At 39.7% G+C, this 26,868-nt stretch overlaps 1 protein-coding gene across 1 annotated transcript in view; it reads right to left on the bottom strand.

The window, feature by feature from the left end:
- Positions 1-708: 708 nt before the first annotated feature.
- TENT4B (terminal nucleotidyltransferase 4B) overlaps positions 709-26,868 on the bottom strand; it is a 75,716-nt gene continuing 49,556 nt past the window's right edge. Inside the window, exons 4-14 of the mRNA XM_046682029.1 lie at positions 17,159-17,282; positions 15,426-15,472; positions 13,462-13,582; positions 11,689-11,796; positions 9,416-9,544; positions 8,459-8,672; positions 7,100-7,226; positions 6,899-7,002; positions 6,608-6,654; positions 4,618-4,782; positions 709-3,359 (exon numbers count right to left, since the gene is read on the bottom strand). Coding sequence (XP_046537985.1) covers positions 3,183-3,359; positions 4,618-4,782; positions 6,608-6,654; positions 6,899-7,002; positions 7,100-7,226; positions 8,459-8,672; positions 9,416-9,544; positions 11,689-11,796; positions 13,462-13,582; positions 15,426-15,472; positions 17,159-17,282 — 1,363 coding nt within the window. The 3' untranslated portion in view covers positions 709-3,182. The remainder of the gene's footprint in view (positions 3,360-4,617; positions 4,783-6,607; positions 6,655-6,898; positions 7,003-7,099; positions 7,227-8,458; positions 8,673-9,415; positions 9,545-11,688; positions 11,797-13,461; positions 13,583-15,425; positions 15,473-17,158; positions 17,283-26,868) is intronic.

Raw genomic sequence — 26,868 nt, 5'->3', positions numbered from 1 at the left:
GCTATGAGACTCCACACAGGAGTCTCCTCTCCGGGGGAGCAGGACTATCAAAACTGCTCTCCCCGTCAGCCACGCTCTGCTCTGCGAAGACTTGATCCAGGAAGGCCTTGAGCCAAAGCAAACCACCTAAATACAACATTCAGGAGAGGCTCGAAATGCAAGGAAAGGTAAACACACTCAAAACAGGACAAAAACAGAATATGACCAACTGTTGAAGGCTGGAGGGCAACCACATGTAAAACCAGCAGAGCCCATAGATCAGAGCCGGATTTTGGAAACCATGCGCAACTTCTTCAAACAGAACAGACACTTCACGGGCGCCTTAAACTGGCGGCAATGCGTTTACCGTTACCATCAAAACCTTACCACTCTGGTTTTGTTCTGACACCTCTCTGACCCATCAGCACTTCTAAAAACCAGTATTTAAATGTTTATTATGATTTTTTAAGTAGCTTTGACACTGCACAGGTATACACACATGACCGCCCAAGACATGTCACCACAGTGAGGCAGAATTTGTAAAACCCCATTCTACAAATACTAGCAAAGGAAGGTTATGATTTATGGATATGGATGGACTATAATATTTAAATGACACATTTCTGATATATTCACAAAATCTTTATAGAAAGTATTAAAACTCAAAAAAGAAAAAAGACAGGAGTCAAATACAGAGATGAAATGTACAAAACAAATGAGCAGGCAAACTAAAAGTTCTTGAAAGTATTTTACTTCAGATTGAAAAATGAACAGCTTCCAGACTGTTCATTGCAAGATACACAGTATTCACGAATACAATGCTGGTCATTTGAGGAAATGTACACCCCTCAATTTCTCCTTCATGCTTTTTCTTTTAGAAAGATACTGTTTACCAAAAAGAAACTTCAGCAGTACAGGAAAAACTATTTTCCCAATAAATTTACGAAAACCTAAGATTCCCAATGGAATCAAGATTATCTTCCCGCTACCACCACCTTAATATAATCACATGCTTATTGGAACACTAATATCCGCACCCTAAGAGTACATTTATTTTCAACGATGAGGGTGATTCTTTAAAGAAAAAAAAAACTTCAGTGTGGTAAATGTAACCTGGATCTCTGTAAGTATTAAGTGTCTGAAATAGGCAGCTAATACTGGATTTAATATTAGTTTATAAATAATTGTTCCCTTAGCAGTAAACGTAAGTCTACACATTCACAATAGTCCTAGAAAATAAATACTGTGATTATGCACAATATGTTATGACAAACTAGTTTCAAAAAACAAAAGCTCAACATCTTGATAAAAACTCTGATCAGAATAAAATGTGACTCTCAAATTTAAAACATTGTCAGAATAACATCACATTTAAAATCTTCCATGGTTTACACACGTATTATGAGTCTCCAGTTCTGAAACACATTTTTCCGTGGTGAATTAAAAGACGAACATATTGAAAATTGTCAATTTCAGTGATGACATCAATTTTGGTCTTACTTTAGCATTATTTTCTTTATAAAAAGTTGTACTAAGTGTCCATTAGTGGTCTGATTGGTCTTCAGTATTTCACAAATGTATATAAAAGAAATTCCTAAAAGCGAATAGTACTTTATATGTGTATATATATAAAAAAGAATCTCATCTCAGAAATGGCTGTAATGAACAGAGCCACACACACAGATGCTAAACATAACAGCTTTCACTTTGAAGGAAAGCACTTTCAGAAATGTCACATACATTCTATTATATTAAATATTCCCGACTGAGTTTCAAACTCAACATGTGATGAATAACAGAATAATACATCTCATTTACACTCAAAGCTGACCACAACCAAAATTTACAGTATGATTGAAACAAGCCAATGTTTAAAAAAGTTTTAATTAAAGATAACAATTCCATGAAAGGAGAGGAAAGAATGGGATGACAAGAAGTATTTGGTCTTAATAAGGCAATACAAAATAGATCCATTATCAAAGACCATTTAATTTTTAAAGATCAACAATACCAAAAGCATAAAGGGGAGTATAAGAAAATAGTTTTTTATAAGTATGATTTAATTAAAGCTGTTTACAGTTATTCTCTCCCATAGCAGTTAAGCATGAATTTAAAAAAGAATAAGAGATGAGAACGACAAGCACACGCAGCACACAGGGTTAGAGGAGCCAGCATGCAAAGTCTGGGGAACTTGAGGTTTCACTGCAACAGGAATGGGACCAGGCACAGGTGGCCTTTTTTTCCTACTAGGAGGAAAGAAAAAAAAAGACTGCAAAGGAAACAAACACAAAGTTATGTAATTGCCCATTGCCCAAGACGACAGCACTATAGAAAACAGTTGCAAGTTAATTCTTAGAGATGACTAGAGACTTTTCAGTGTTTACACAAAAGTACATAGTACATATTATTTTTTACAAAATAAAATAGACGTCATTTGCCACCATAAACCTTTTCTTTAGAGAGGAAAAAATTCTGCAGCAGGTCACGAGGGTTCTATCAAGTCATTTCAATGCTGAGGAAAACAAATTGAGTAACAGAACTAATCACTTCCCTATAGATGGATGTTAAGATGACAATTCAGATTATTTTTCGAACTAATCCTGAGAAAAATCTGTTTACAATTTAAACAGTAATGTTATGTAAAAAGTATTAACAAATCCACTATTACAAATATCAATTTCCTATATGGTCATCTATATATACACACAATAAAATGGTAAATATATGCAAAAATACTAAAAAACAAAACAAAACAAAACAAAGAAAAACATGCACAGATCACTTTCCCCTTTGAAATCTGGACTTCCTATAAGATATCTTTGTTTTCCTTCCCCACCCCAACGTCTGAAATTGTGTTTTGTTTCTATCACCCTACCCATACTGAATACTATTCCTTATAACTCTGCATAAAGCCAATGAGAAATATATTTATTTTACATTCAAGCTTTAAATCTTAAAATGACCCTGTTGTAGCATATGACTTATCATGAGCAGCCTTTTTTTTTTTCCCCCTTTTTTGCTTGCTTTTTGTTTTTGCAGTTGTCAGTCTTCATGATCCATTCCGTGGCGAGCTGGGAAAAAACGCAGTTGCTAAATCAACGTCTGAACAGCGTAAGGCTCCGGAGTGCCTCCCAGGAGTCCCTACCCACTGTCCTGAGCATGAGATCATTGCACACAGAAGACAGTCCATCGCACAGCGCCGACTATCTACAGAGGTCTGAGAGGGGGGCGTCCCTCTTGTGTTTCCTCTTTTTGCCATGGTAATACTGATTATTGGATTTGCCTTGATGTTGTTTGTTTGTCATCAAGGAACCATGGCTCGTTTGAATTGTACCTTGGAAGCCTTTGCTGGAAGAACGAAACAGCCTTGCTGATCCATGCTGCAGAAAAGGAAAGCGGTCAGAAAGACATCAGTATTGGGGATTCAAGCGAGCGCTCGCTAAGACCTGACTTGGGAGCGTGATTTCACAACTAGGAATATGCTGACTTATCTAGCAGGCAGAAAATGATGCTACAGGAGTTAACTCTCTTGAGCTATACAACTTTTACATTATTTTTTAATGGAAATGTTCAAAGACATAGACCATTGCTTTGCCTTCTTAACAGAGTATATGGAATGTAAGACCTTTCTTAAGGAACCTGTCAATAACATGCCACATCAAAAACAGCATTACTGGAAGAAGCTGTTAGACACACTGATGTGTGGCTAGGTCAGGGCTAGTCACGGCTGGCCATTCTGGGAGTCAAATCAGACTCGAGGTGACTGACCTGACAGTCAATCTCTACTGCCAAGAGGCTTTCTTCCCCAGAGTCCCCACTGTACTCAGAGGGGGTGAGATGGCCTTAGGCCAGAGCCCAATAGGAAATGGAATCATTTTGATTAATCATGATTAATAAAATTTTAGGAAACTAAAAAAATTAAAACAGAGTAGCTCTGTAGCCTTTTTAAAAGTCAAAGCTGACACTAATTGACTGACCATGGCTGACCACTGCCTGATCATTTCAACACAGGCAACAAGGTACTGAATGTTAAAATATAAAAAAAGGACACATTATTTCCAGATATGCATAATACTGCCATGAGGTCATGCAAAAGCTTCATGTGAGTTTACTTCAAGTCAACGGAAACCTTTTGGTAACTTAATGTGATTTTTTATGCTGAATCTTTAACAAAGTGGGTTGGCTGGGACATCTTATATGGACCAGTCACTAAATTCCCACAAAAGTTTATGTCACAAGGTTGTCTCATAAAGATCCTCAGGACATCCTGTTACTAGAAGCACTGTCATGCTTCTTAAAACAAAAGAGGTTTGGGGCTGGCCTGGTGGCATACAGGTTAAGTCCAGCGCACTCTACTTCAGCAGCCCAGGGATCAAGGGTTCAGATCCTGGGCACTGAGCTACACCACTCATCAAAGCCATACTGTGGTGGCAACCCACATACCAAAAAAAAAAAAAAAAGACTGGCACAGATGTTAGCTCAGGGCCAATCTTCCTCACCAAAAAAAAAAAAAAAAAAGTTTGTTCTTTAGCCTAGAGTTTTCTTCAAATTCATGATGTATATATATTATTCATGTGTTAAGAAATTCTAAATATTTTGTATTGAACACTGAAAATTAAAAACACAAATTCCACACACCTGAGATTTGTTGGTGCTGTTGGATGTGTTAGTGGTTTGGGTGCTCTGCATTTTCCCAACTGCCTGAGAGGGCTCCAAGGATGCATCTTGTGACCCCACTCGGTTCCCAGTGGACGGACGGCAGAGCAGCTGTTTTGGGGTTTTGCATGGTGTCGCATCAGAATCCTACCACAAGTCACATGAGTGATCACATGATATATTAATAATTTAGATACTCAATATTAAGAAAGGAAAACAATTTTAACTAAGTATTCTCTGGACTAAATTTAAACATTTGGAGTTAAAGGAAGCACACTGAGTAATTTACAAAAATAATGCTTAAGTTTACCTCCAAAACTTTTCCTCCAAACATTTCAAGTGGCTTATTCTATCAGAAGGCTTCTACGCATGACCTTGTTAATGGGCCTCGAAGGAGCTCACAGAGGTCCAAGTTTCTTTGCATTTTCATGTACAGAAAATGAACCATGTACAGTGGAAAGAGCATCTTAAAGAACCAGGACCTAGGTCCCAGTCCCCGATGCAATGTCTTCAATCAAACACAAAAGACCATTTAAGAAGCTCAACCTCTGAGAGTGTGTGATGACAGCTCAGTGGTCCTTCCAAACAAATGCACTATGTGGCCATGGACTTCCCAGAGACAATGGGCTGCCCCGCCTGCGCCTGGGCTGCTTAGGTCACGACTGTGCGACTTCTCTCCTCAGGGCTATGCTTCACCCTCGCATTCCACCCAGCGTTTCAGAGCCACACACGCTCAGTCCCTAACACTCGCATCTCTGCTTCTGCCCCACCATGTCTGTGACATCTAGCTCAGCATTCTGTCTTTCATAGGTCTGCTCCAGGACCCAAAAAGGCACACAGGTAGATTCTGCATATGAGGATTTATGACTCCATTATGACACATGATCACTGTCAACAAAATAACATTATGTCCCTTATTTAGATTACTTTTGATGTCATATACTTAATAAAATAAAAATTTGAATAATGGGTAAGCCTGTTTTAGATCTCAGTTAAGTAAACTCAAAACTAACCCTATGAGGAAAAGTAACTGTAGGTGTAACTGACACTAAAAATTCAATCAGGATGGAGAGAGAAAGTAAATTAGGGGCTGCCAGGGGACGCGGAAAGGGAGGAATTGTTAGGGACTGCTGAAAGCTTTCCTTTTGGGTGACGGAAACGTTCTGGAATTAGACAGTGGTGATGGCTGTACAGCATGGTGAATATACTAAAAACTACCGAATTGTACATTTTTAAATGGTGAACTTTATGTTATGTAAATTATATCTCAATTTTCAAAAGTTCAATCAAGAAGCTCAAAAACATTATTCTGAGTGGAAGTATACACAAAGGAGTATATGCTATAACAGCTCCATTTACGCCAAATGCTGGAACAGGCAAAACTAATCTATGGTATCAGAAAATCCTAACAGCGCTGTCCTCAGGGTGGGCTTGGGGACCGACAGAAAGCATCAGGAGGGGACTCTCTGCGGTGACGGAAATATTCTATATCTTGTTAGGGTTTTGGGTTACACATGTATATATTTTTTAAAATTTAGTGAATGTACAATTAAGATTTCCTTATATGTCAATTTTACATGAAAAGAAAAAACTAGACAAATATTAAAATCTGGTTAATGAGCACACTACAAGTACTTTGGGGAAATGTACTAATGACTGCAATTTACTTTGAAATGTACCAAACAACAAAATGAATTAATGGATAGAGGGATGGATGGCTAGCTATGTGGTAAGCAAGTAAAATGTTAATGGTAGAATCCAGTGGTGTGTGTATGTTTACTAAAATTCTTTCACTTTTGCTGTATGCCAGAAAATTTTAATACAATGTTGAGAAAAAGTACAATCTGAAAGTTATTAAAACTTCCCAGTAACAAATAAGAAAATGAGTTAGCCTTAGCCCTCTAGACAGAGTTATCCCCAGCAACAGATCTCCTAGCATCTAAGGTTAAAAAAGCCATGTTTTCATACTTACCACATCACTAGAGCTGGACTGTGTGGCAGAAGAGGAAGACACTGGACCTGATGAAGAGTTTGAAGAATGTTTACTAAGAGACTCCGAAGTTTTACTTCTACATTTTCCAAGGGCTTCATTTTCTTCAGATAGATTATTATTACATTTATCTAACTGCTGAGTATCTACTATCAAGGTAACACCATTTCCTGAAAGAGTGGCAAAAGATTGGAAAATGTTTCTTCCCATTAAACACACACAACATAGAAAAGTCTCTAACACTCGGTCAATCAATCAATGAAAACCTCTTACCGTTGCACGAAGGCTCAGGCCTATTCTGCAGGCCCCACTGCTTTGATATCCAATCTCTATATGTGGCAACTTCATCTGTTACTCTAATTATTCTACCTAATATGCTGCATAGGTTTAAAAAAAAGGAGGGAGGGCATTAGTTTGAAGATAAGAAGCCACAACCAATTTTGATGCAATGGATAATTTTAGTTAAACTTTTACCTCTCTGTCTCGTTGTTGGGATAGTACTTTGCTATTGGCGATACAGCATGACTCAAAACCACGTAGGCGTAATCAAAGGCCTGTTTCACTTGCATGGCCCCATACGAACTCCTTCCAACATCATTACCTTAAGAGAAATACAGACATAAAACAGTAAGGTTGATCGCTGCTTACTATGAACTAAATGTTCATGAGCCCTCTTTGGAGAGCAAGGACAATTGCTATCCTGCTGGAGTTGTACTCAGAATCTGGGCTGTCACTTGTCCCCACAACTCCCCACTCTCTGGACACGTGTAAGTATGGACGTAGTAAGTATGTTATTATGGTGTATAAATTGCCTAAATGTATTCTGGCCCAACAGGGACTATCTCATACACAGTCATGACAACAAAAGAAATAACTGCCTGTTCTCTCGACTAAGAGGGAAGCCAAGCTAAATTAGAAATACCTATTCTTTGGTTTCTACCAGCTATATAAATATCTCCTGCACTAAATCATGAGCTCCTTAAAAGGAAGGACCATCTTGCTGAAAAATCTTTGTGTCCTTTACATAGAGTAGGTTCCCAACAACTATTTCCTCAATGAATAAACACACAGAACTACCAATGTTTGTAAGATGGCGCAACAAGCCAGAAAAAGGGCTCCTAGGCAACTACTGTATTTCTTAACTCCCTGTCCTTACTCATTAAAGCAAATGAGTAAAAGCATTTCCACTGAAGTCCGAGAATGCAGGATTTAAATATTTTACAATTTTATCAGGAAAAAATACTGCCCAGAAAAAGTAGGATACAAAACATGCAAATGTTTAACCTCATGGAAGCATGGAAGGAATCTATTTTCTGTTCTTGAAAAGCCAACATAAAGTTGGAAAAAGGGAGACTACGCAAATTAAAGAGGAAAGAAGGGGTGCAAAAGGAAAATAAGTTGTCTCTTTGAACCCTTTCGCTCATGAATTCTCAGATCGTTACCATGATCACTGCTGCTAAGGACTCAGGAATCCTCACATTAAAGCCCTGGCTCACAACTGGCTGGAATTAGGGCAAGGAGGACACAAGAAAGAAGAATGGCTGTCAAACGGGAGATGCACACAAATCCACCCCAAAAGCTAAGACCTATTCTCCTTTGCCTTTCACAGTCAAATGGATTAGAACCTCAACTCACCTGGAAGTATGCAACGTTTTTCTGGTGTGTGCGTGTGTTTATTTTGGTCTGTTTGCTTATAAAATATTTTGATGAAAAAAGAGTGACTACAATTAGAAGTTAATCTTTAGTTTTTCATTCAAAGAGAGTTTAAAGTGCAATAAAGTGACTGAAAATGCCCTTTCTTTGAATGCCCACGAATTTACCTAATGTCAATACCTGGTTGTAAAGGATCTTCAATATAAAGCATAGACGGCCTGTAGCCATCCAGCATATTTTTCTGTACTTCATCTTTGGCCACATATGAACCACCATCCTTTATCCGGATGCCAGTCTTTAAATAATTGAAGTGTCGTCCATATAACTCAAAAAATTCTATTAAGAGAACACCATAGTTTGTATTGGGGATGCAAGCATCTTCCCTGGGATGTAACTAAAACCAGAAAAAAAAAAAAAGAAATTATATTGGATTTTCTCTAAATTATCAAGGTGGGGATAATAAATGACATCCTGACTTCTATAAAAACACTATCAGAGTTTTGGTTGAGCACAGCGGCCACAGGTAAGGGAGGACTAGCAGGCTACGCTGCGGTCACAGACAGCACTGCAGGCTCACGGGCGCGGGACCGCTAGCGGGTTTGTAAAGCCGAATTTTACAACTGCCCCAGGATGATGGCAGGTCTGGCTTGGCCCAACACATCAGGGAAGTCATTCTGACTCACTGGCAGAGTCACCCAGTTGGCAACACTGTGTGACATAAATATACTCACTGACAACATTAAGACTTCTAACTCATCTTATCCAGATAGCAGGTTTCAATTCCAGCGACACTTATAAAATTAGTTGCCTAGAAGACATTCCTACTTTTTGCATTTATACTACTGTTTTCACTTATGGAAACCATGCCATACCTTTGCATGTTACAATTTGCAGTGAAAAGTCTCAAAAATACTAGAACATGTGGGATTAAAAACAAAAAATATTCTTTCCTAGGCATTTTAAAATACTTATGTGCTAAATTATAACAACGTACCCAGTTTAAAAGGGAAAGTCATAAGTAATCAAGGGAAGCATTCCAATGAGAGCCTGATTTAAATTTTTTCCAAAATGATTCCCCAATTGATTGATTTTTAAAAATTTTAGTGTATATTAGCATGCTACAACCATACAACTTACCTGAAGGAAACTGACTGCCATTAAAAAGAGACTGTAAGAACCAATTCCACCTGTAAAGACTTCATTAAGGTCCCTCTGTAATAAGAATTGTTTCAATACTAAAACCAAGTATGGTAATACAGGATATTTCTGAAAAAGAAATAACATTATATTTTCAATGAATTCCTCTATCAGTAATAGCTCTAAGCATTAACAGTACAATGGTCATAAACTGGTCCTTATGTTACAAACTTTGGTGGAGATTGGCAATATACTTGATTTTCTATTTGAAAAACAAGCTATAAAAGAGTAAGCTGTAAGTAACTAAGGATTCTCTCCTCACATCTAAAACCTAAGACATGCAGATGTAAACAATGGCGCCAAGCACTCACTGTAGGCCAGAAACACTAGCAGTATAAGCTTGATGACCTGCACTTATGGCCATTACCAGATACTCATTTGTAAACCGCTTAACAGAAACAATACACGACAGTCTCAACTCCGAAAGCACTCAATCAGCAGGATTTTGAAGAAGCACGTTTTGCCGGTGGCGCTCCACCAGGTAAACCAGAGTCCTTCAGATCATTCTGCACAGCCTAAGAGGAGGAGCAGTTCCGCCTGCTGTCGGCCATGTGCCCAGGTGACCACACACAGACCCACCTTCCATGCTGTACAGAGAACGGTGAGAATACTTGAGCTGGCACATTTGGACAGTGTGAGTCCACCTTTCACTCATGCATATACTCATTAAGTACTCTCCACAAGCCAGGCCATAGGCCAGGGACGCTCAGGGGAACAAAGCAGGCAGAAACATCTAGAAAGAACTCTTAACAGCCATTACCTAGGGTGGTAGAATTACTAGTGATTTCTAGTTTCTTCTTGACACAGTGAACACATTCTAATTCCATAAGAAAGAAAAAAGTTTATACTTTTGCAAACCATGTCAAGGTAAGCAAGCATGAGAAACAACAAAAATATGGAGAAATAATTATTTTTAAACATTATTGTTGAAGTCAAAAGTAGATACAGTCTCTTTAAGAACAATTAGGCAAATTTCCAATAGAATTTTATCTGCATACTATATCCTTTGACCCAGAAATTCCACTTCCAGGGAAACATTTCACAAGTATAAAGAAAGCTACAGACATGAAACGATGTTCCCCAAGCACTTATATCACCGCAAAGACCACTCGCGACCACAGTGGGAACGCCACACAAAGTGTGACACATCCACACAAAGGACACCGTGGAGTCAGTAAAAGGACGGAGGAGACCTGTCTGCGCTGATAGGAAAAAAAACCCTAAAATGTTCCGTTAAAAAAAAGTATACGACAATGTGCATGTAGCGTGCTGTTCCTTTGTTTAAAATTTCAAGAAGAGGATAATAAGCAAAGAAAAAAACAAGGTTGATGGTGGCAAATCCTATAAAGCTGATCTAAGCACAAACGGAACAAGGGCGACTTGTTTTTCACTCTCCTTTTCCATCGGTAAATTTTTATCATGCATATTATGTCAATTAAAAAATGTTTCTTTTCTGGCGAAAACAAAATTTACACAACCCAACATCTCCAAAACACTGGGATTATGGATAATATTTCTTATTTCTTTTCTTTTTCTACTTTTCTGTACTCTGCACATCTATACAAGAATATAATGTTTATAACATGATAAAGCAGTTAGAAGTTCTTCCTACAAAAAAAGGTAAGCCCATAGAGCTGCTGAAGAAAAAAACTGTAAACGGATAGAAAAGATAATCTACATAAGCCAAAGCAGTTAGTGATTTTATCTTAGAGAGAAAAAGGCTGACGTGTCTGAGCATGTGAAATGTCCTCAAGATGATGCTGACAAACTCCTTATCCTGGAGGGAAGACAGCAAGAGTAGAAAGAGACTTCAATCACTTCCAGATAAGTAAGGAAACTTGCAGCAACTAAGCTGACAATGAGGTGGGGATCAAAATCTAGCAAAGGCTCCCAGGGAGGTTGTTAATCTTAACAGCAAAGAGCAATCAACTGTGCAGCAGGACTTCAGCCCTCGTCTCTCTAAGGAAGGATCCAGAGCAGGGAACTTTTTCAGAAGCTTTCCCAACCCCTAATTCTTACTGGAGGTCACTTTATAAATGACTGATTATTACAAGCCGATCACAGAAAATAAAACCATTGCACTGAAAAGAAGTGTTTGTCAGCAACAGGCATATAAAAATAGCAAAATATATCACAATACCACCACAACAGAATCTCAAAACAAAACTCCATTTCTAAAAGTTTCACTAAATAAACACAGTAAGTTCTCTGACCTTGGTAAAATCTTTGATGAGGTCAGCGGCTCTCACGCCATTCTGTACATTAAAGCTGATATCAACTTTCACTTCAGTAAAAGAATCTGTTAGTTTAATAATAGGTACCTAGAAAGAGAAGAAAGGTAAAATTAAAATACTTCAACCAAATTAAACGACAAAATCAGGGGATGGAAGGTTACCAGACTTGAGGTTCAACCTCGTCATGAAGACATAAAAACAGAGTGTTCTGAACACTATGTACCAGTTAACTTGGCCTGCTACATACGTTACATACTTAGCGTTGAACTTCATACAATGTATTTTTAAATTTCTATTGATTGAGAATTTTGAAATCAGGTAACAAAAACCTTTCTCAACTTTATGTACTTTGGAGAACAGTTTCCAACCCAGTAAAAGATCAAGAATCATGAATGTCAGGCGTATCACCACACTGTTTCTAATAAGAAAACTGCCAGATTGTTTAGTCACACACAATAACCCATTGGCATTACTGGTCAATGTTGCAAACAGTCTAAACAGAATCTAACAATATAAGATAAAACATGAGAATTATTCTCAAATGAAAAATGAGAGAATGATTTATATGATATATTAAGAGTTCTTTAAAAAAGAAAAAGTCTTATTTGCACGATGCATTAGAAAACTTAGGCCAATAAGCTCTGTGTGCAGAAATGAGTTTCTAAAATAACAGCTGTTTGTAAGAAACAATATAAGTTGTTTCACTTTAAGAAAACCTAATATGGGGCTGGCTCCGTGCCGAATGATTAAGTTTGCGTGCTCTGCTTTGGCCACCCAGTTTGGATCCTGGGCGCCAACATGGCGCCACTCATCAAACCATGCTGACACAGCATCCCACATGCCACAACTAGAAGGACCCAAAACTAAAATACACAACTATGTACTGGGGGGCTTTGGGGAGAAGAAGGAAAAATAAAAAATAAATTAAAAAAAAAAGAAAACCTAATATACAAAAATCCAAACTTCCAAAATAGATATATTTATTTCTAAAATGAGCTCCCATGAAAGTTCTTTAATGGCCAGTCCAGATATAGTTAAAATATGACTTGATTTACAAAATTTCAACAAATTTTTCAAGGAGACAAAATAAGACAGAAGAGCAACATCTTCTGTGTAACTATAAATTGTTTAATAGATATCCATTTTTTTATATTTAAAAAACCTCTACAGTGAGTATTACAAAATTGGATATTATTTTTTAAAGAAATGAATAACCAGAACAGGTTCATTTTTTCACAAAGCTTCTTTCTTTTAAAATGCAAACTAAAATCAATTTATTTCCACAGATCAACACTACGTTTCTACAGATTGTGGCATATCACGTCAGACATTTTTAAGAAATGACAGCAAGTAGATTATTAACCTAACCAGCCTTTCCTTCAAACTAAACAACAAATTCTGTACATGCCATGACCATAGTTTTTTTCAAACTCTTCTTTTTTTCTTAACTTTTTATTGAGATTATGATAGTTTACAACCTTGTGAAATTTCAGTTGTACATTATTGCTTGTCAGTCGTGTTGTAGGTGCACCCCTTCACCCTTAGTGCCCACCCCCACCCCCTCTTTCCTCTGGTAACCACTACTCTACAAACACAACTTTTTATGTGCAAGTTCTGTGATCATTAACAAAAGGAAAGAGTCATTGCTCACAATCTAGCTGTGCTCACCAAAATCAAATCTTAATTTTATAAGTTTCATGCATAAGTAACAAGTAACTAGAGATGTTTAAGACAAAATGCTGAAGAACTTACAGTTGCTTTGTCTAGAACTTTCACTGAATCCTCATCTGCAACTTTATGTTTCCGAAGAGCTTCTTCCAGGGTCCAGAGGGGCAGGTTCTCCCACTTTCCAAACACCACGAGGTCGATGTCACTGAGCACACAACACACACACAAGTTGTTTGAAGACGCAAGAAACTGATGTGTTTTACCTTACATTCAAGCGTACAGCCTTGAAATTAGTGCATCAGAGCCTGTCCGCACCCTGCCCACAAGGAGCAAACGCACGGGGATGCTGCTTTCTAGCGGGTGGAGGGCGGTGATTCCAACAACCTCCCCTAGTCACTTCACACAGTCAGGCCGCAGGAGACAGAGATTTTCAAAGAGGCAAAACCTCAAAAACTACCAGCTAGCATTTCCTGTTCATAAAGGTTTCTGGTACTAAAAACCTTAAGACTTTCCTATGTCGATTGAGATTCACTGATTGTGACAGATTATTAGGTGTAAAAAGCGAGATGCAGACAAGGTACCCACTATGCTACCATGTGTGTAACAGAAAGAAGACACACACGCACACACATTTCCCTTTCTATGCACAGAATGTCTCTGGAAGGATATGCGAGCCACTGGTAACAGTGGCTCCTCCAAGAAGAGAACCTAGAAGACAGAGGTGGGGTGCAGACTCTTCAGTGTAATTATTTTTGTGCCCTTTTCAAATCTCAACTATGTAAATGTACTACCTATTCATAAAATTTAATTAAATTTTTTAGAATGAGTGACTCAAGAGTTTTGCTGAAGCTCAGAACCTAAATAAGGAAAAACACTAATGAACTCAAAATTGAATGTTATGGCTTTCGTAGGCCTAGGGCAGCAATGGGAAGAAGGGAAACTGCTGGGGCCGGCCCAGTGGTGTGGTGGTGAAGTTCACGAGCTCGACTTCGGAGGCCTGGGGTTCAGAGGTTGGGATCCCAGGCCCTGACCACCCTCATCAAGCCACACAGTGGTGGTGTCCCAAATAAAATGGAGGAAGACTGGCACAGATGCTAGCTCAGTGACAATCTTCCTCAAGCAAAAAGGAGGAACACTGGCAACAGACGTTAGCTCAGGGTCAGTCCTCCTCACACACACACACACACACACACACACACACACACACACACACACAAGAATGGAAATTGATAGGATACATCCACTTCAACACGTTTTAAGTTTGGGTAAAGCAGATCAAATCAAGCTCAAATCAAAAAAGGTGACAGATGCCTACAGTTAATCATACCCTATTGTGTACTTAAAAATTTGTTGAGAGTAAATCTCATGTTAAGTGTTCCTACCACAACAAAAACAATACTAAATGTTTTTCCTTCATAAAGACTACAGCATTTCAACTCTTAGAGATAAGTATTCAGCCCTCAGGGAAGCATTACCATGCCCAAAAAGCGCCCCTCCCCCTGCCCCCAGGCTGTGGCCAAGACAGCCCTCATTTGCGAACACTGAGATAAACAAGGGGCCTGAAAAGACCAAGGCCTCCCTCAGAGTTTGTACTCTGAATTTCTGGGTCAGGATGCTGGGACAGTAGCTAGCAGTATGAGTTTTTAATAAAAAATGAGAGACCTGGCATTCCACAGTATACACAGCTCTACAATATAGTCAGGAGTCTTGTCATATGACATGAACCTCTGTGTTAGTGGGTTGAGTTATGGGGTTGAACAGTTCTCTGAAGGGTAGTCAATTGCTAAAATTCGTAACTAATTGATTCTACTGCTACATGCTCCCTCTTTTACATGTATCTGAGATGACAGACAAGATATCGTTATCATCTCAGTTTGATAAGATGATCTGCAGTGATAGTCTCCCTCTAGGTAATTAGAATAAAATACAGGTAAGTGAATTTTTGTTTCATAAATCTTTTTTGTTCCTACTCTTACACATTCAACAGCCAAAATGAATACACTCTAGAAAAATGCACAATCCCTTGAAAGCTTCATAAATGTACTAACCTAGTAGGTAAATACAGGCCAGTTTTAAAACTTCCAAATATCTGGACCTGAAATAGAAAAAATTATTACATTAAGGTATCAGATGAAAAGCCACCAAGCACTGAAGAAATGCTGGGTTTCTGCTACCCTCTACTGGTATTTTTTTAGTACTACAAGAGTATTTTTTATAGCACCACACTTTGATGAAGCGGGACCCTGTGTCTCATAGGCAGACGTTTGGAATATAGTGTAAACTTATTAGGTCCAAATATCAAACATACACACGCACACAGAAAACTTTCAAAAGTAATAATCACGTCACAATGTCCCCTTACAATCCCGAGACACGATCACAAATCCTTAACGCTTGTTCTCTAAGCAGGAGTCTTCTCCCAGATTACTGAACGAGGCTCAGACTACTCCGACTGCAGGACAAGCACTGGCCTGTTGGCCAGCGCCACAGAGAACACCAGGCACTGTCATTATAACATCATGCTGTGGCATAAAACCTGACACATCCTATCTCAACCCATGGAGAACAATAGAAGCCTCAGGCGGGTATGTGTACAAACGATGAAAAAGCTCAACCTCTGAGGGGAGACCGAGAACCTAATCATAGCCGTGAGTCCCTCATCTGTAAAACAATTTGGATAAAATCCCCCACCTCAGAAGGAGGAGGATTACTTTAGATCAGGGTTTCTCAACCTCAGCACCACTGACATTGGGGCAGATGATTCTTTGTTGTGAGGGGTTGTCCTATGCACTGTAGGATTTTTAGCAACATCCTTGGCCTCTAGTCACTATATGCCAGGAACACCTCAAGAGTCATGATAATCAAAAATGTCTCCAACATTGTCAAATGCCTCCTGGAAGGCAAAGCTGCCCCCAGTTGAAGGTGCCTGATTCAGATCACAGAGGAGAAACAACTGTGGCATACAGCAGCTCATCAACGGAATATGAGCGCCTCCCTCTTCCTTATGCCTTCAGTGGCTTATCTGAAGCTTCTTTGTTTTGCCAATTGGACAAAAAAAGTTCCCTGGCTTCCCCTTCACCACCCCATGACAGAGTCTAAAGAACAGTTATAACACAAAGTAATGGATTCTAATAAGTTACTTCCTTGAATATACAAAATTATAGAGCAAACCCTCAAAGGAGCCCTAAAAAGTGAAGCACTAACTTCATGTCAACAACAAGAACCACAAATAAGCAAAGAGGAAATCTTGGGCAAAAGTTCTATTCACTGGGTGGGGGCGAAATTGGGAGACAAGAAGTGGTCAGAAACAGAGAAGAAAACAGTTTCAGGAGAGGAGTAGAACAGACTTACATCCGCATTAGCCCAAGAAAATGAACTTCAAGTGACATAAATTCCTACTTGAGATTTTCATTCAGTGATAAACAATCATAACATTTATAGTGGCAGGTTAGAGCAGAAGAGTAATGAGGTTTTGACAGAACACATCCAGTAACAGTCTACTACAACGAGGCTTGCTTTGTCTTACTAATGATTCCTAAACACAGTTGGCCTTTAGTAGTTGCTATTCAGCATGGTGAAGAAATAGTTTCAGTCAGTCACTTGATTCAATGCAAATGACAAGGAAGCCCAAAAGTATAAAGGCTCAAGAAACTTTAGACTCTAACCCTACAGCTGCACACACAGCTGCATGTGAGGGCTCGGAATGAGACGCCGACACATGCTCCTCATCCTGGGCCAGGGACGTTATCCTAAGCACCCAGCTACCCACACAGGTACTCACATCAGCGCTGGGCCAGAGCCCCTTAATCACACTCTCGATCCTGTTTACCACCTCCATCCGCATCTTCTCCTCCTCTGGTCTTGGAGACATGTATTCATAAAAATCACTGATTTCTTCATGCAGACTGAAGAAAAAAAGCAGAAAATTTAATAAGGTCAGGCCAATCTAATGAGAAAGTACTATCTTAAATAATCTTACCTAATTAAGTCTTATAAGATAACTCAAGCTGAGGACTTTACATTCATAGATTTCTACCTTAATTTTAATGTCACAATTCATGCTAAGCTAAAAATGGGAATGTACAGAATTTAATCAAAAAAGCCAAAATAATTCAATAAAACAAGAGATTCCAAGAAGTCTTGATGGAAGTGTACTAGCAACTCTCTCAGTATTTATTATGTGCCTGTGCAGAAAACTTGCTGGGTGCTGGTGATTTAAAAAATCTTTCAAAGTTAAAGGTAAGCCCTGGTTTCCACCTTTACACTTCCAATCCAGATGACACAGCCACAAGAAGACAGAGAATCCAAGTGACACAGGCAAGCTTCCTGGCAGTGGGGACTGACCCTGTTCCCCTCTGTCATCCGTTCCTCACAGGAGCAAAACAGCACGTCTTTCATAGTGTTTGCTTTGTGAATTAAGTGTCAAATGAACAGCTCAGCCAGTGAACATCAGCAAAGACCTAAGAGAACGGCTGGCAGACAAGGCTCCATGAAGGAGCTAAAGAACTCCAGAGACCCAGAGGTCCGAGGCACACCCAGGAAGCAGCAAGCAAACCACACAGGCTGTGGCAGAGGGAGGAGTGGTAGAAGTCCTTGAGAGGAAGGCAGGCACTGGATGACAGAAGGCTTTGAATGATGAGCTAAGAAGTCCACACTTAAGCAATCCAAATGCTCATCGGCTGATGACTGGATAACGATGTGGTATACACACACACACACACACACACACACACACACACACACACAATGAAATACTACTCAGTCAGAAAAAAAGACAAATTCATCCCATTTGCAATAACATGGAAGGACCTAGGGGGAATTATGCTAAGCGAAACAAGCCCGTCTGAGAAAGACAAATACCAGATGATTTCACTCCTATGTGGAATATAAACAAATACATGGACAAAGAAAACAATTCAGCAGTTACCAGGGGAAGAGGGTTGGGGGTGGGCACAAAGGGGTGAAGGGGAGCGCTTATACGGTGACAGTCAAGAAATAATGTACAACTCAAATCTCACATTAATGTAAACTATTATGAACTTAATTAAAAAAAAAAAAAAGAAGTCCAGACTTTCTCCTAGAGTAACAGGGAACTATGTAAATGTTTCTAAGAGGGACCAGGGAAAGATTGACTTCAAAAAGGCAGCACTTTAAGAAGACTCATCTGGCAACTGTGCAAACAATGGACTGGCAAAGAGGCAAGACTGGACGCAGAGAGAACAACCCATAAACTACTGCAACTGTAGAAGGACTGGATGGTGGCAGGAAGGAATGGGCTCCAGAAACATCACACACTCACAGACATGATGGCTGGACCTGACCAGCAACGGAAAGAGAGGTAGGATGCTTCGAGGGCTGGCGTCTGAGGGGTCGGAGGAATCACTCACTGAACAGGATGAGAAGAAAAACTAGGCTGGCTAATGAGCTGAATGTAGTCAGTTAATAGTAGAGAACAGAAGAAAAATAAGGTAGCATTTCTGACAAAGCTGGTGCAACTGTGAAGAGCTACCTTTGGGAGGGGAAAGTGAGTGTGAAATGGGAGGAAACCTACTAAACCTGTGTTGAATGCTGACAAGGCCGGAGGCCGCGTTCCAGGTAGCTGGAGGTATGCTGGAGTGAGGGCCATCTCAAGCTATCTGTCTAGCACAGCTGTGATGCACCAGGAGGCCAGAAGAAGGGTGCTAAGAGCAATGGGTGCCAAGCACCGTGGGTGCATGAGGAGCAGAGGGGAGCATCCTGGGGGATGGCAGCCAGGCAGGGCAGCCTTGTAGTAACAGAATCTCGAAGAAGGAATGTGCCTGCAATTGTACAGCCCATTCAGGTCCAGAGCAGGTACAGGATTCACAGGAAGCTGGAAACACCAGGAGACCAAAAACAGTTTTGAGGAAGGAAAAAAATGTCTAAGTCTCAACCCCGACTAGCTATAACATTTAAAATGTGGCCAAGTAAGCAATCACAGTTTCTGCCTCTTCTGATGTTTTATTTTTAGACTGAGAGTCAAAATACTTGAATTTTAGACTCAGGCTCTGCCTGAGGGCAGCTGTGTTCCTTTCAAAAAGTGACTGGTGCTCTACGGCCACAGCATCCTCAGGCAAAACCTAAGGGTTGGCAACCAGGAACCTTTCCCGGCCCTTAGTTTCAAAGCGTGGCCCTTTGGTGAGAAATGATTTACAGCAACACTCTGCCTGCTTGCTGTGCAATACTGCAGAAAAACTGGATCTTAAAACTCCAGAGAGTTTTGCAGCTGAGTCCAGAGTCTCCCAGTCGAGTCAAGTCTTCCTTGGCATGCTTCTGGGTAGCTCACGATCTTAACCTTCTGATTTTTTTTTTTTTAAAGCTTCCCAGGTTTTAATGTATTCTCTAAGGTTATCTGCTTTGGCTTTCTCTTGAAGACAACAGCCACAAAGATTAGTCATTAGCAAGTCTACAACCTGCTCTTCTGCACAGGTCTTTTGGCAAAGATGAGGACCACCAATAAACAGCAAAACAAATGGATTTCTTCTGTGTCGTTTGCTATGAATTATCAGTGTTTATTTGTGGTTTGAAAGCACATCACCATAGAACATTTCCATTTTAACTAATGGAAAAACTTAAATTTGACTGTATGTAGACGCTACAAAGGCCCACTTGCACATTCTCTAATTCAAAAAATATTTAGCCCAATTTCCAGTTAATATTCAAGTCATATGAAACGGAGTAAAATGCATTCTCCCAAAATTACTGAGTGCCTATGTTCAAAGCACTAGAAGCAAAAAGACTAAGCACACGTGATCATTGCCCTCACTGATTTCCATCTAACGACAAAAGGAAATACTCATTTAAAGTAATTTTGTGATGTGTAATGTGTATGTCTTGCACTGTTCCACCACAGGCAGATTTCACATGAACAGAAGGAGAGCTTTCCAGTGATCACAGCTGCAGGGAATGGAACGGGTTGCCTTGCAGGGTAGTGAGGTCCCTGTCACTACAAGTATAAATAAAGAAACTAGAAGACCATGAGGTAAACAAAGGTCTAAAAAGAGATTTCTGAACTTGGTAAAAAGGAGAGAAGCTTCTAAAATTCCTGTTTATCACTAGAATTCTAGGTTTCTAATTAGCACATTCATTTGGAGGCAAATTATTATAGGTTTACGAGACAAGCTCTTAAAACAAGACTACTCTGTTACTAGTCTATGGAACCACTTTCTTATTTAGGAAGAACTGGTTCCCTATGTTACCCTACTTCTTTTATTGACTTGCATTTGCCATACTGGAAGGGGGAAAAAGGAGGGCTTTTATTTTTTTAAAGCAAAGACATACTTGAACAGAAAGAACAAGAGAACCCATCTCAGGTCTGCCAGAATCATCTCCGTACCCACCTCAAATACAAATATCACAACGTACCTTGCCTGTATGTAACCAGCTATGTGTAAACTGCAGAAGAACTAAGTGAGAAATCTTGGTACACTTTGGAAATAAACTTCCAGTACAGATTTTTAAGTAATTCTGTGGGGTTCCATCCTACGGACTGCATAATTTTACTGGCACGGTGCCACGTATTTCCAGGTGCTTAAAAAATCCTGAAGGAACTGTGAGTGCCCAATACATGCCTGGCTCATTTTTGAGTGACATCATGACCTAATAAAGGCCAGAAACTAGAGAAACTTTGTAAGCTTGCTTTCATATATTCATGAAACTTTATGCCTCTGAAATCATCTAAATACAGAGAGAAAACTTTAGTTTCTCCCATATCTGGATCCAAACTCAGTATGATTAATTAGTAAATAGTGCTGAATGCCACATATCCAGCCTTATAGTTTCTCATCTTAAACTATAAAATGCAACTCTTCTGTGATCAAAACACATGAGTGAGCAAAATACAGTGTCCTCTATTAGGATATCAGTGTTAGCTTTTTAAAAGGTCAAGTGAGCAAGAAAGGACACCACTCCCTGTTTACAAAAGTATATAATATAAAAGCAATATGATAAAAATAAATACCACTATATAACTGTAAAGGATGCCCCGAAAAAACAAGAAAAGAAAGAGAATCAAAATTAATTTGCTGAGGTAAAATTTATATTAATCTCAAAATTAACGATAACACAAAAATTTAATGTGACAAGGAAGAGACAGCAACAAAAAATAGTTTCTATATTTTAGAGTACAATCCACAGATAATTTAGGTCAAAAAGGAGACAAGAAAAAAATCACTGTTGCTCTGAGAAAAGCTCTATCAGAGGAGAAATCTTGGCCTTTCAAAATTATATGAATTTTACAACGCTCATCATAGGAAAAGAAAGTAGAGCTGCCCGCAAAGGCTCAATTTCTCTAGCGATAAAGAGAAGAATCTGCTTCCCCCTTTCCAACTGGGGCCCTCGGGAGATGCCGCACCCTCAAACCGGACGCACTGTGGCAGCCGCCCTGCTGGGCCCTCTCCCCAGTCCCAGCAGGCAGACGACCCCCTGCTGGGCCCTCTGCTCAGCACCGTCCCCTGCAGCCCACCTAGCATCTGTGCAGCGGCTAGCACTGCTTCCTGCCCAGCCTGCACCATGCTTGAGGCCACCTCCCCATCCAGGTCAAGCCTTCCAGTTTTCATAACTGATGTCCGCGTTAATTACTAACTTCAGGCTTACATGGAGGCACTGACAAACTTCTATTCAATTACTGTCAATAAGAAGACACCCTGCAAAAAAATTTTTTAAGATTAATAATAACGAATTTTTACTAGGATATATGGAAAACGCATTCACATACTATGCGTCAAAGTGTAAATCACTATAAGCTCTCTGGAGATTGTTGTATTAATAAATGACAACACTTTTATAAATAATTGTTGAAATTCCCCTTCCTTCATTAAAATCAGGATCTTGAAGAGATATCTGCACTCCCATGTTCATAGCAGCACTATTCATAATAGCCGAGATATGGAACAAACCCAAATGTCCACTGACAGAAGGGTACAAAAAATGTGGTATATACCAACAACGACATACTACACAGCCTTAAAATAGGAAATCTTGCCTTTTGCAACATGGATGAACCTGGAGGACATTATGCTAAGTGAAATAAGCCACTCACAGAAGGACAAATACTGTATGATTCCAATTATATGTGATATCTAAAACAGTCAAACTCCTAGAAGCAGAGAATAGAATGGTGGTTGCCAGGGGTTGGAAGGAGGAGTGGGGAATGGGAGTTGTTCAATGGGTATGAAGTTTCAGTTAAGCAGGATGAGTAAGTTAGAGAGCTCTGCTGTATAACATAGGGCCCACGGTTAACAATACTGTACTGTGCACTTCAAAATTTGTTAAGAGGGTAGATTTCATGTTGCATTCTTATGGCAAAAAAGAAAGGAGGGACACAAGGAAACTTTTGGAGGTTTTGGATATGTCTATTACCTTGATTGTGGTGACGGTTTCATGGGTATATGCTATGTCTAAACTCACCAAGTTGAATACAGTCATGCACCACATAACAATGTTTCAGTCAACAATGGAACGCATATACACTGGTGGTCCCATAAGATTATAATGGAGCTGAAAAATTCCTACCACCTAGTGATGTCACAGCTGTAGTAACATCCTAGCGCAAAGCATTACTCACGTGTTTATGGGAATGCTGGTGTCAACAAACCTACCGTACTGCTAGTCATATAAAAGCACGTATTCCAGAAGCAGGTATTGTTATCAGAGGAGACCATAGCTCCATGGGTGTTACTGCCCCTGAACCTTCCAGTGGGGACAAGGGGTGGAGGCAGAAGACAGTGATATTGATGATCCTGACGCTGTGTAGGCCTAGGTAATGTGAGTGTTTTTGTCTTAGTTTTTAACAAAAAAATTTTTAAAGTAAAAAAGACAAAAAATTTTAAAATAGAAAAAAGCTTATAGAATAAGCATATAAAGAAAATATTTTTGTACAGCTATACAATTTTGTGTTTTAAGCTGTGTTACCACAAAAGAGCTAAAAAGTTTTAAAAATTTTGAAGTTTATAAAGTAAAAAAGTTACAGTATGCTAAGGCGAATTTATTATCGAAGAAAGAAACATATTTTTTATACATTTAGTGTAGCCTAAGCGTGCAGTGTTGATAAAGTCTACACTAGTGTACGTAATGTCTTAGGCCCTCACATTCACTCACTGACTCACCCAGAGCAACCTCCAGATATACAAGCCCCGTTCATGGTAAGTGCCCTATACAGGTGTACCATTTTTTATCTTTTATACCGTATTTTTACTATGTTTAGATACACAAATACTTACCATTGTGATACAACTGCCTATAGCATTCAGTGCAGTAGCACGCTGTACAGATTTGTAGCCTAGAAGGAACAGGCTATACCATATAGGCTAGGTGTATAGTAGGCTATATCATCTAGGTTTGTGTAAGTACACTCTTATGATGTTCGCACAACGACAAAATCACCCAACAATGCATTTCTCAGAATATATCCCTGTCGTTACGTGACACATCACTGTATTTGTATTAAATGTGTGTAGTTTTTTGTTCATCAATCATACTTCAATAAAGCTGTTTAAAAACGAATTCCCTTCTTTTCATCCTCCAGAAATATTTCCATGAGGGAACAAGGATATTCATCACAGCATTATTTGGAATACTAAAAAACTTAGAAACAGCCTCAACGTCCATCAATGGGATCCACTTAAATAATCAGAAGAGTACTCATTGACTTTCCCTTAAATTATAGCCAATAACCCATTAAAAAGAACAAAGAAGCTACATGAGCTGATAAAGAAAGATCTAAGATTTGTTAAGTTTAAAAGAAAAAGCACAAAGTGTTTAGCAGGATCCCTTTGATGTGTATTAAACATGCACACACACCGAGAGAGACATTACAAGTTCTCCAGAAGGAGAGTTACTCACATTGACCATCTTAGGGACAGGGCATGAGAGGAGAGCTAGCGAGACTCTCACATTTTATTTCCTATCATTCTATACTATTACAGTTTTTTTTAAACCACCAGTGTGTATTTGTTTGTCTGCTTTCCTAACAGGGCTTATTATCTGTTTGGAGAGATTACAGGCCATTTGTCATCTTCTCTATATTTTCTCACATGAAAAATATATAGCAAGTGTTTGTATTTCCAACCCCACCTCAGAGGACAAGGCCTATATATACCTTAGTGTCTGCAGTGATGAAGTCTACTGAGTGAATTTGGTGGAGGAGGGGAAATTCACTTTTTAAAAAATCTATACATTTGTATGATCTACCTTTAAAAATGCACACGTTAATTATCACTGTATATTTTTATAACAAAGGAAAACATTTATTACAGAAAACTACCACTTAAAGGAGAAAGACTCAAGTTACTCTAATAATCTAGCCTTGTAGACCAAAAAGCTACAGATCTGGCAACCGGAGAACCTCAGCAATCTCAGAAGGAGCCCGGTGCTCGGGCTGTGGAAAGCACTGACACCTGGGCACATACGAGGGACTCCCCCCCCAAACCCAGGCATGCAGCAACAGACACACAACATGACATTTGGGAAGTTGCTGCATGCCCGATGAGAGTGTAAGAGAGTTTCTGTCGGTGTCTGTCTTACCCTTTCTAGGAATTTATAGACTTAGGTGTGTGTATATATGCAAGACAAATTTCTGGAAGAATACACAGAACTGCTGGCAGCAGTTTCCTCTGGGGAGTGGGTGTGAGGTCTGAGGTGCAGAGATTTTTCCCCTTTGTACTGTCTGATCTTTCCCAAATGCAGGTAGGCACCAAGAGAAGTGAGTGACAGCACTAGCCCTGGGGCGATCCTAGTCCATCTGAGTGACATCTTCAAGAGGCACTAGAATTCGATTTTTACAAAGAAATGTCACACACAAAGATATCCATGCTCCCCTATTTCCAGCTGCCAGCTAGACACTTGTACATAGATGTCACCTCAAACTCACTAAGTCCAAAATGAAATTCCTTATCTTTCTCCAAAACCTATTCCTTCCCCTTGTATTTTCCTTCCTGAGTTACTGTTTCCCCAGATGGAAACTTCAGCCTTTCCTGGTTCATCCTTCTTCCTCATTCCCTAGAGCTAATAGGTCTCCAAACCCCCCCCCCCCCCCGCCAAAAACCCACTTCCAAATCAGACCCTGCTCTGCCTTAAAGTCCTTGTCCTTGACTGTCTTTGTAGGACACTGTAGCAGCCTCCAAACTGGTCTCCCTGCCACTAGCAGCTCCCTTCTCTAGGCCATCTTCCATGTGGTCCCCTGGGTTCCCCTCCTCAACCTAACTGTGCCACTTTCAAACTCCTTATCAGGGCACTACCTACCTCGCTAGCCCCCGGTCTGATCCCTCCTCTCCCCAGTACAGCCACGCAGAACTGTGCCAAAACATGCTATGCCTTTTCAAGAACCTGCCTTTGCACAGGGCAAACCCAGTGCCTGCAATACAGTCTTAGCCTTTGAGAGCTCAAATATCACCTCCTTGGTAGAATTTCCAGAAGCAGAATTACTTCAGACCGCCCTCAATGCTCCTGTACCACCCCAGTCCTAGTCCTGCCTCTTGCCTAGCAGTCAATCACAATGAATTACCTGCTTACAGGCCACCCCACTCAGAAGCAACTCTCCTGGATTCAGGTCTGTGTTCCCAGACCCAAGACGCAGCACAGGGAAGCACTTCCTCAAGAAGGGACCCCTCGGTCCACATGTGTACATCTCTCTACTCTCATGTTCATGTGATCATAAAACAGAGATTATGTGCCTTAAAATGACCTTGGTACCAGAATCCAAGGAAATGGGCTCTCATACACTGTGGGTGCAAAAAGAACGAGAAAGGAGGGCAATTTGGCCCAAGAATTACAGATGTCCTTTAAAGAAGGCAATTCCACTTCTCAGAACGTAGCCTAAGGAGGTAAGTATGCATGTGCACCGAGATATGGCTATAAGAAAATATCCACAATGAGCATATAATTTTTTTAAAAGCCAAGGTTTAGAAGTATTTCAAGAATGGAATACCCCATTATCTCTATATTTTAAAGCTACACATACGTCTACTTTTCTAAGGTATTGACAGGGATACAGCAAGGCCACTTGGAAAAAGCCATGCCTAACTCAACAGGAAGACCACCAGTAACAAAGCTAAAAGGAAAAAGCTCTCAGCCTCTTCTATTTGTAGACAAGAAATGTACTCACACTCCACATAACTCTCACTATATCCTAGGATTTAAAAAAAGGGGAGTGAAAATACAGATGATGACATAAAATTAATTAAAAGGCTAAAAGAAGGAGCCCACAGATTTTACTTTGGCAAACTGTGTAGGCATTTAAAACTGTTATTCACAGTTAAGGAATGTCGTATTTGTGATGTCAGCCCCTCTCTGGTTAAGACATGGGAGTCAAAGTGCAGAAAACCGATCCTTCTCTCTGCGTCCTAGATTATCAAGTTTCCATTTTTTTCTTCTTTTAAGAGGTGTTCATATCTGTTTCCCTAGAAATTAGAGCATTCTTTTTAAAGGCCATTGTCTGTTGCTCTCAATTTTTGGACACAGCTTTATGAGGCCAGT

Source organism: Equus quagga, chromosome 13, assembly GCF_021613505.1.
Source record: "Equus quagga isolate Etosha38 chromosome 13, UCLA_HA_Equagga_1.0, whole genome shotgun sequence".
Lineage (NCBI taxonomy): Eukaryota > Metazoa > Chordata > Mammalia > Perissodactyla > Equidae > Equus > Equus quagga.
The sequence above is the reverse complement of the archived record's forward strand: the minus strand, read 5'-3'. Positions and strand labels throughout refer to the sequence as shown.